Source organism: Orycteropus afer, unplaced genomic scaffold (genome assembly GCF_000298275.1).
Source record: "Orycteropus afer afer isolate SDZICR_OR568_19922 unplaced genomic scaffold, OryAfe1.0 scaffold00056, whole genome shotgun sequence".
NCBI classification, from domain to species: domain Eukaryota; kingdom Metazoa; phylum Chordata; class Mammalia; order Tubulidentata; family Orycteropodidae; genus Orycteropus; species Orycteropus afer.
In genome coordinates, this window is record NW_006921643.1 from 3204475 (window position 1) to 3214054 (window position 9580).

The following is a 9580-nucleotide window of genomic DNA, read 5'->3' on the forward strand; positions in this document are numbered from 1 at the left end:
CGCCGCTGCGGCCTCCCCTTTAAGAGCCGCCGACGCCCACGGCCCGCCGCTGCGGCAGGGACCTCCCCTTTAACGGCGGCGGCTCCGTGCTCCGCTGCTCCCGTGGCGGCCGCTGCTGAGGCTGCTGCTGCTGCCACTCCTGCTACCGCCGCCGCAGCCCGGCCTTGGGCAGCTACATCCTCGGCCGGGCCGGGTCCCCGCCCCGCGCCCCGCCCGGCCCCGCCATGGTGTCCTGGATCATCTCCCGCCTGGTGGTGTGAGTGCGGCGGCGGTGACGGGGCGCGGCCCGTTAGGGGGAGGCGTTGGGGGCTCCGGGTGATGGAGGCTAGCGATGGGGGGACATGTTAAAGCCCCGGGTAGAACACCCCGCGGCTTTCAACAGCAGAGCCACCTAAAGGCACTTCGTGCTTATTAGGGGTCGCCAGAGAATAGAGGTGTTAGACCCTGGACTGGAGGAGGGAATATGAGGGGAGCATGACAGGCCTGACTTCCCAGGGACCTCACCCACTGCTTTTATTTTTAATTTCCTCATCGACCACCCTGCACCCGCCCCCATCCTCAGGGCTGAGCCGCTCAAGAGTTCATTTATAAGGGGCGGCAGGCAGTCCCCTCCCCCACCTAGCGGGTCTGGCTAGACGAACTCCTCAAACCTGGGCCCCTATCTCCCTTGGGGTAGAGGGGCAAGAAAAAAGAGTGGGGAACAAGGCAGGACCTGATTACTCCCGTGGACCCATTATATAGCTTAAAGCCATAGCCAGTTCCCTTGGCCCAGACCCTGCTCTCCTTACTGTCAAGAGACTTGAAGTTGAGGGCACATACCCTGAAGGCCTACAGCCCTCCAGGGAGCACATCTCCAAGGGAGATCTTTGGAGGACAAAGTGTGGGAGGTGGGTGGGAGAGGATGTGTGTGCTCAGTCTGCGATTGTAAAAACCACTGCAGGGAGGACATTAGGTGGCCTTCATCCTAGGCTGCCAGCCACAGTGTGGAACTATGCTCCTGTCACCTCCCCCAGGCTGCAGGAGAAAAACACTCCCCATGACCCCAGACTTTGTACTAGAGGATTCTGCACCCATACCCCACCTGCACAGGCCAATTTGGAAGTATCCTGTCTAGATCAGGCAGCTCCATGTGGGAACAGGTGCACCCAAACATTGTTAAGGGATGGGCCTAACAGAGACACACACACACAGCCTCAGCACAAACCCCTGCCCTAGTTTAGGACCCTGCTGCCCCTCAGCCTCCAGCTTGGGGGAATGATACCCCAGATCTCAGTAGCTCTTCCCTGCTGCCCTCCCATTCAGTGCTGTGTCCTATCTTCCTCTAGACACATCCTCTCCCACATCCTCCTTAGAGGGAAGCCAGGGCCTTCATACCTCCAGTGGCCTTCAAGGTGGCTGTTTCTCTGTTGCCCCAGTGAGTTCCCTGCGGAGCATCTCACTCTTCACCTTGTGTTTTGTCTGTGGTTTATACATGGGATCACCATGAGGCCCCACTCCAATCAATGCTCAAGCCAGGCCCTTCCCCTGAGGCTAGTCCCAAAGGAGTTTACAGTGAACCTTCTGCCCCTTGCAGGCCCTCTTGCCCCAGCTTCCTAGGGCCATGGTGGTTCCTCTGACTGCCAGGCAGAGTACCCTGTTAAGTGGTGTCCAGTTCTCTTGCACTGCTGACCGTACCCAGCTTGGCTCCGAAACAAGGAGGCAGAGGATAAAGTGCAGATATGCATAAAATAGGCATGGTGTCCAAGGAAGGAAAAAATCCCCGTGGCAGTGACCAGACCCCCCCACACAATATGTTTGTACATAACCAAGGAGCTTGGACCCTCTGACCTTTCTGTGCCTCAAGGACTGGAGAAAAACTGAGCAATGGAAGAGAGCCATCACCCCAGCCGACTGGTGGTCTCCATGCATGTATATCACCTGACTTCTTTCTAACCCTTGGCCAGAATTCATCACTCCAGCCAGTGTGGCACTCTGCAGTTCTGTCCCTTTTCCCCTTACCAACCCAGGGACTGATGCAGAGCTGGGAGGGAGAGGCCACTGCCTCTGGCTGAGGGGCCCAGTAACCATGCCTGCCTCCCTAGGCTCATCTTTGGCACCCTGTACCCAGCCTACTCTTCCTACAAGGCCGTGAAGACAAAAAACGTAAAGGAATATGTGAGTGTATGACCCCTTCACCTCCCACCCAAACCACACAACAGAGAGGGAAAAGAGTGGGTCACATTACATATGGGGGTGACTTTGTAAAAACACTGCCAGCCGCTAACAAGATCCTGGGTCAAAGGAGGATCTGGATGTTCCTCCCCCGACCCCAGCCCTGATGTGATCTGCAGGCAAAGTTAAGGTACTGGGTGTCCCTTCCCCACAATATCCCTGGCATAATTGGCAAGCAGAGGTGTGGTCCTGGGTATTCCCCCTGCCTATCCCTGGCATGATGAGTAGGACAGAGTTGAGGTCCTGGGTGTTCCCCCAGGACAGAGCTGAGGTTGTGGGTTTTCCTGGCCCCTCACCCCAGACGCCAGTGAACACGGCCCTCTGCACCCACAGGTGAAATGGATGATGTACTGGATCGTCTTTGCTTTCTTCACCACAGCTGAGACACTCACGGATATCGTGCTCTCATGGTGAGGTCTAGCACCTCCTCCCTGCATTGCAGGGCCCAGGGCCTCAGACTTGCCCCAGCTAGCCAGCCAAACAGAAGATTGAGACCCAGGATAGAGCTCCCCACATTCCTACGGGGTCCTGGTCAACAGAATAAGCACAGACATAACCCCCACCTTTCTTTTTTTTTTTTTTTCCTGGTGGCAACCAAAGAACCACAGTGGAATTCAGGAGACCTGCTTCTGCTACACTAATTGTAACCTTGGGCAAGTCACAGCTCTCTGTGTCTTGGTTTCCCTACTTATAAAATAGAGGTGGATTGAATCTTAAAAACATTGAATGCTTATATTTTGTGGGAGCTCTGGTGGCATAGTGCCTAAGGCATTTGAGTGCTAACCAGAGGGCTAGTGGTTCAAACCCAAGCAGGCACTCCTCGGAAGAAAGGTTGGGCAATCTACTTCTGTAGTAATACTGCCTCGGAAATCCAACGAGGGGTCGCTATGAGTCAGGTCCGACTCGACAGCAGTGTGTTGCGTTTGCATTGCTTATATTTCAAAGGCATTTTTCCCAGGGACTTACCAGACTATGTATGAGCACTTTGAGGACAGGCAGACATCTACAGTATACGGCAGAAGCTCAAAAATGTGTATATTAAATGAACAAATGCCTCTTGGAAGAGAGGACTAGTAAAGTGCAGTACATTGGAAGTCAAGAGGTTTTACAGAAGGGTACAGAAGCTCTGGTAGCATAGTGGCTAAGGCACTTGACTGCTCACCAGATGGCTGGCGGTTCAAACCCATCAGCCACTCCTCGGAAGGAAGGTTGGGCAATCCTACTTCCGTAGTGATACTGCCTCGGAAACCCAAGGAGGGGTCGCTATGAGTCAGGGCTGACTTGACGGCACATCACAACAATAGAACAAAAGATCATTGTATTTGTTGCTTCTGAGGGCCTTATGGCCTTTGAGAAAAAGTAGTTTTGTCAGAAGAAGGAAAGGCACAGACTAGAAGAGTAACTGTTAGAAATTGAGGGTAGTGAGCACAGACATCTCTTAACATAAGCAAAGGAAAGTTTTGGTGATGGCCTTATGAGGCTGTAGAAGGTCTTGCAGAGTTTGTAAAGTGAGGAAAAGGAGCCATGGGGAATGAAGATCAGTCCTTAAAAGGGACATATCATGGCAGTGAGAGATGGATCCAGAGCACAGCTAGAGAAGCCTCTGTCCACTTCATGGGAGGGAAGGTTGGAAGGGAAGGGCACGATGAAGGCCTAGCTGTAGACCTGGAAGGTTCAGGAGCTTGGATGGTGTTGATCCCAGGGCAGAGGGAGTGGGATGCTCTGTAAGATTGAGAAGGTGGGGACTCGTAGGGAAGAGGGCATAAGGCCAGTTGCTACCAAGGGGAATTCCTCCTGGGGTCACCTTTCACCCTCCCATGTAGGGTCTCTGCTGAGCCTCTCAGTGCCCTTGGTAGTTAAAAATGACCATTTCCATGAGCCACTGGTGACCCGACTGCACCAAGAGGAGGAAGGCTGCCCAGGGTCACGCAGGGGGTAGTGCTGCAGAGCCGGCATACTTCCTGACACCTTGCCTTGTGCTTTGCCACTTGCCTCTGTCCCCCTCAACAGGTTCCCCTTCTACTTTGAACTTAAGATCGCCTTTGTGATATGGCTGTTGTCCCCTTACACCAAGGGCTCCAGCGTGCTCTACCGCAAGTTCGTGCACCCAACACTGTCCAACAAGGAAAAGGTTTGCCCCCAGTCCCAGCCTCTCTCCTCAAATTTCCCCAGGTGATGGCATCCCCAGCGCCTGCAATATATTTCTGGCTCTCCCTATGGGTAACTAGAACCTGAAGTGACCTATCAGTGCTGTTGTCTGGGTGTGAACAAGGGTACAGCAGGCCCTCACCAGCAGGCCCACTCCTCACCTCTTCCTTCTTCCTGTTGACCCTTCAGGAGATTGACGAGTACATCACACAGGCCCGAGACAAGAGCTATGAGACCATGATGAGGGTGGGCAAGAGGGGCCTAAACTTGGCTGCCAATGCTGCGGTCACTGCTGCCGCCAAGGTGAGATGGGGACATACCTAGACTCCCAGAGCCACCACCTTGTTGACCTTGTTCCCTTGGCCAGGCCCCCTGTGAATCTACCTGTCCTCAGGGCTGTGGAAGCTTTGGGCTTGGATAGCTCTGGGTTCAAATCCTGGCTGTACTACTCTCCAGCTGTGTGACCTCAGGCAAGTCACTTCTATTCTCTGAGCCAGTTTTCTCATCTGTAAAAAGGGAAAATATGGCACCAACCTCTCAGCACTTTTGTAGGACTGGGTGAGGACAGTGTGGATGAAACACTGAGCCTGGTGGCTACTATCAGCACCACGGTGACCTCCATCTCCACCCCGCCCCTTTCTCCCGGTTCTCTCGGTGCGTGGTGGTGACCCTAGGGCCAGGGGGTGCTGTCAGAGAAGCTCCGAAGCTTCAGCATGCAGGACCTGACCCTGATCCGGGACGAGGATGCACTGCCCCTGCAGGGGCCCGATGGCCGCCTCCGACCTGGCCCTGGAAGCCTCCTGGACACCATTGAGGACTTAGGTACAGGCAGAGCTGTGGGGCCTGTGACCAGGGGAGGCCAGGTGGGAGAGACACTTGTACCATACAGTGTCTACCATTTCCTCCCCACCCCCCCAACAAGGAGATGAACCTGCCCTGAGTTTAAGGTCCAGCATGAACCAGGCAGAGCCCCGGACTGAGACCTCTGAGGATGATACAGGGGACAAGGCCCCCAAGAAGGTCAAATCCATCAAAAAAGTGCCCAAAGCTGAGGTGAGAGCATGAGCCAGAGCTTGGAGAAGTATGGAAGAAGATGGCTCCAAACTGTTTTCCTCTCTCCCTCTGTTTGCCTCTCTTCTTCCCACAGCCACTGGCTTCCAAGACGCTGAAGACCCGGCCCAAAAAGAAGGCCTCTGGTGGGGGCGACTCAGCTTAAAGTCCCCCAGCCCTCTGCAGGCTGCAGAGCAAGGAGAAAGCCCCAGCCCCAGCCCCTGCTCTACACCTGTGCCAGTGCCCAGAAGTCTCAGGCCTGGGGGCACCTTCACATGGCCATTTCTGGTGCCTCCCCCAGTGGCCACTCCTCTGGAAAGGGCTTGGAAAAGAGGAGGGTGGCCCTCCTGTAGGGGTTGAGGGTAGAGGCTGGACCAGGGACTAAGGACTAAGCCACCCAAGGAGGTGGGGACTCCTGGGAGCCTGCCCTTATTATTCTCCCACCCCAGCCCTGCCCTCACCCACCCAGTGCCTTGCTGAAGACCATGGCCATCCCCTTCTCTGAGGTCCTATCGCCCCAACTGTTCTTCCCAGAGAGGGGGACATAGCCCAGATAAACCAAGGTATCTGAGAGAGAGGGAGTGAGTGGGGAAGGCCTTAGGTATCCTGGGCAGGGGGCCAGGGGTGGGAGTTGGTATATGCATAAATGACTAGGGTGACCAGGCTATAGCTGCAGCTGGGGCTTTTCCCCCAGGCATTGGGTAGAGCTGTGTGCTACATGTCCCTACTAGGAAAAAGAGGTAGGGGCTCCAGGAGTGTGTGTGTGTGTGTGAGAGAGAGAGAGCGTGTGTGTGCATATATTCACGTGTATTTCTGGGTCCAGGGCTGGGAGGCATTTGGGTAAGGACTTTCCCTCTAACAGTCACCTCCCCCTACCCTCAGCCCCACAACCAGCTGGCCCCTTCCCTTTTCCAGCCCTCCCTCCTAGTATCTGAGCCTCAGTGGACCCCCTCTCATTCTTGCCCTGTCCCTGCTGAGCTGGCAGTTTTCCTCTTCACCTGGAGGCCCATCCTCCTTCCTTCTCCCAGGTCGTCTGCCTGTGCCAAGCTGACTGGGCCTTCTTTGAGCAGACCTCACCAGAGCCCAGCCTTCACCTCACATCTTGCCCCAGCTTCTGCCATAGTTTCATTTGGGGCCAAGAAGAACATGTGAAGAAAAAAATTCAGGAGCCAAGGGGCTCCCAATTCTGTGGAAAGAGAGTGAACGCTGGACTTTTGACACTGGATGAGCCAATAAACAAAATTCTGGCACCTCATTTTTGGGGCCTCTATGCTTTGTTCTCACCCCATCCAGTCAAGTGAGAGACAAGGCCCAATGGGGGATGGGGGTAGGAGAGAGATCAGACTGGTGAGTCCCAGGAATTCTGATTTCCAAGGTAACAAAGATGGGATTGGGCTTAGTTCCATCTGGAAAAATATATTTGGGGTTCATGAAGATAGGTCAAGGATGTAAGGGCCAAACGTTGTCTTGGCCCTCAGAATCCTTCCCTGAGGCCCCTTCCCCTAGTAGGCTTTCTGGTACCCCACTAAAAGTGCCTGGTGTAGACTTTAGGGACAAAAAGCCCTGAGAAGGCTCCCAAGGAAAAGAAAATGGGATTAGGGCTGCTGGGCAGGGCTTGGGCGTTGAGTGGCCACACTGCCTAGAAAGGCCAAGAAATGAATGGGGGAGAGGTGTTGTAAACCAAAGCTCACAGGAAGAGATAGGTGGAATGAGACAGGTGGCGAGGATCAGAAGCCAAGAAAGGGGCTGTGGAAGAACTAGCCATAAAAATCAAAAAAGGAGGCCAGCAAGGAGGACAGGAAACCAAGGCCTAGGGCCAAAGAGGCAAGCCCCGGTGTGGCACTAGGTCAGGGAAAGGTTGAGCTCTGAACAGCTGGCCTGGGAAGAGAAGAGAAGAAAGAGGGAGGCTGCCAGGCTTGGGATCTGAGCCTTCCCTCCTGAAATAGAGCCATGGTCTTTAGGAGTCAAGAAGCAGAACTGGCTAAGAATGAGACTCTGGGAGACTAGAAGGGGAAGAACTGGAAAGAGACAAAGGAAAAGAATGCAGAAGGAGAGTGAATGAGGAGAGAAACAGCAGCTCAGCCTTGTGGAAAGAAAATGGAGGAAGCCAAACATGAGCGATGTGAGTGGGGACTTGGACTCAGGTTCTGAGCCCAAGGCTGGCCCCTGTCCTGGAATCACAGAGGCATGTCCTCCTGCCACACTTGAGCTAAGCTAGCCAAGAACCCCTTGAAATGAGATCATGGTGGGGGCAGGATGTGAGATACCTTCATCTTCTCTGCAATCCTCCAGGAGTCATTCCTTTCACCATTGGCCTCTGAGCAGTGTGACCAGCTTCTCTCAGAAAAGAGAGAGAAAGGTGCTGGAGTAGAATTTAGGGGAGAGATTCCTTTGTTCTAGAAAGATCCTCCAGAGTGTAATATGCTACAGTCCCATGCTAGCAAGCTACCACATGGCCAGGATAACAGGTTAGGTAATCTGTAATATAAATCCCATTTGCTACATATCACACACATACACACTCAGATACATGCTTGCATCTAAGGTGACAGGTGGCTAAGGACGTCACTGCCAGCATTGGGTAAGCAGAGTGCCTCGTGCTCCATGCACATCTGGGTTTCTCCATGTCAACAGGAACATGCTTCGATTTCCAGGCTCATTCATTTGTTGCCATGGAAACATCCAGGCTTCTAGAACTCTAGGCACAGCCAGGCCCCTGTGGTGTGGAAAAGGAGAGAAGACATAAAGGGTGCCAAAAAGAATGGGTAGAAAGTCTCCTGGGAGGGAGCTCGTGGGACACGTCTGGGTTTAGGTGACCCCTTGCTGTCTCCTCATTCCTTGCGACCACCTATCCTCTTCCCTCTGCCTCAGTGGATCTTTCCAGGCCAAAGGAGTGGGGAAGAGATGTCAGGACACAAGTATAAGGTCAGAGCTATGTGGAAGATGCATTCAGTGTGGTACTGGCTGGGTCACCAGGGAGTGTTCAGAGGTAAGGCTTTGGGGTGGGAGTGGGAACTGGGTCTAACCCTGTGTCCTCTGCCCAGACCTCCTTGGGGACACTGGACAGCCCTCCAGGCATGTGGCCCCCTGTCTATGATGGCCTCAGGCCTCAAGCTGCTTCATCTGGCTTCCTCTCCCTCTTGTGGATACCCCACACCTGGGAAACCTACTTAAAATGGGATTTCCAGGCTGTGACGTCAGAGGAAAACCAGCAGCTTCAGCCTGTGCCAGCTCTCGCTCTGATCAGCAGAGCTGAGCCCAGCCTTACACAGTCTGGAAGGGAGGGGAGCAGACAGAGGAGGAAGGGTGCTCTGTGGGCTCTGGGTCCCCGTCTCCATGCCTAGGGCATCCAGGATGTTAGGAAGTGGCTGTTTCCAGGCCAGAACAAAATTGTCAGCACCCTCTCTAACCTTCTGTTGTAACCTTTTCTGGTTTGGTCTCCATTGCCTTAAAGTTCAGCCAGTACAACATCATCCTCTCACCTTCCAGTTGCCCTAGTCTTTCCCTCTCTGAGCTGGGTCAGGCTTGCCTGGGGAAGGGGAGCACTTCAACCCCTCAGAGCCAGACAGCTGCCTTCATTTTGGTCCTATCTGAACGTATCTCCCAGATCTAGGCTGGAAGCAGCAATGTGTGGTAGAGACATCTGCAGAGAGGGAAAAGGCCCACTAGATGGCGCAGCTCCCTCCCAGTGTGGGATTCCCCCGCCTCTTGGGAAGCCAACCTTCTGCGGCAGCCAGTCTGTTCCACAGCATTAGGTAAGCAGAGTACCTCGTGCGCCACTCTGGATTTTGAGGGTCATGAAGAAAAACACACTTGTGCATGGACAGGACAAGACAGCTGTGGATTCTCAAGCAATCACTCCCAGCTTCCTAAATTCAGCTTCTGTTCATACCCCTACTCACCTCTCTCAAGAGATGGTTAGACCCAAAAGATAGACACTGCCTTGGGATGAGGATCAGGCATTCTTCCAGGAGCCAGGAAATCACCAGGCTGACCTGAGAGGTCCTTGTGGCCTCAGGGGCCCTGCCTGGGATTCTAAAGTGGCACCTAGAATGGCTGCTGGAGCTAATTTCATGGGCAGGAGGGGAGAGGGACAGACCTACAGGCAGAGAGGGTAGAGAACTTGAGAGGGGAACAGTTTCCCTGGCTGTGACCTCCATGAGGGCTGCAG

At 54.1% G+C, this 9580-nt stretch overlaps 1 protein-coding gene across 1 annotated transcript; it reads left to right on the forward strand.

Annotated features, from left to right (window-relative positions):
- Nucleotides 1-224: 224 nt before the first annotated feature.
- Nucleotides 225-5575, forward strand: REEP2 (receptor accessory protein 2). The gene is made up of 8 exons (XM_007938950.2): nucleotides 225-256; nucleotides 2082-2154; nucleotides 2545-2621; nucleotides 4222-4342; nucleotides 4549-4662; nucleotides 5034-5181; nucleotides 5282-5412; nucleotides 5507-5575. Exons 1-8 carry the CDS (start codon nucleotides 225-227, stop codon nucleotides 5573-5575), a joined length of 765 nt encoding a protein of 254 aa, XP_007937141.1.
- Nucleotides 5576-9580: the final 4005 nt, after the last annotated feature.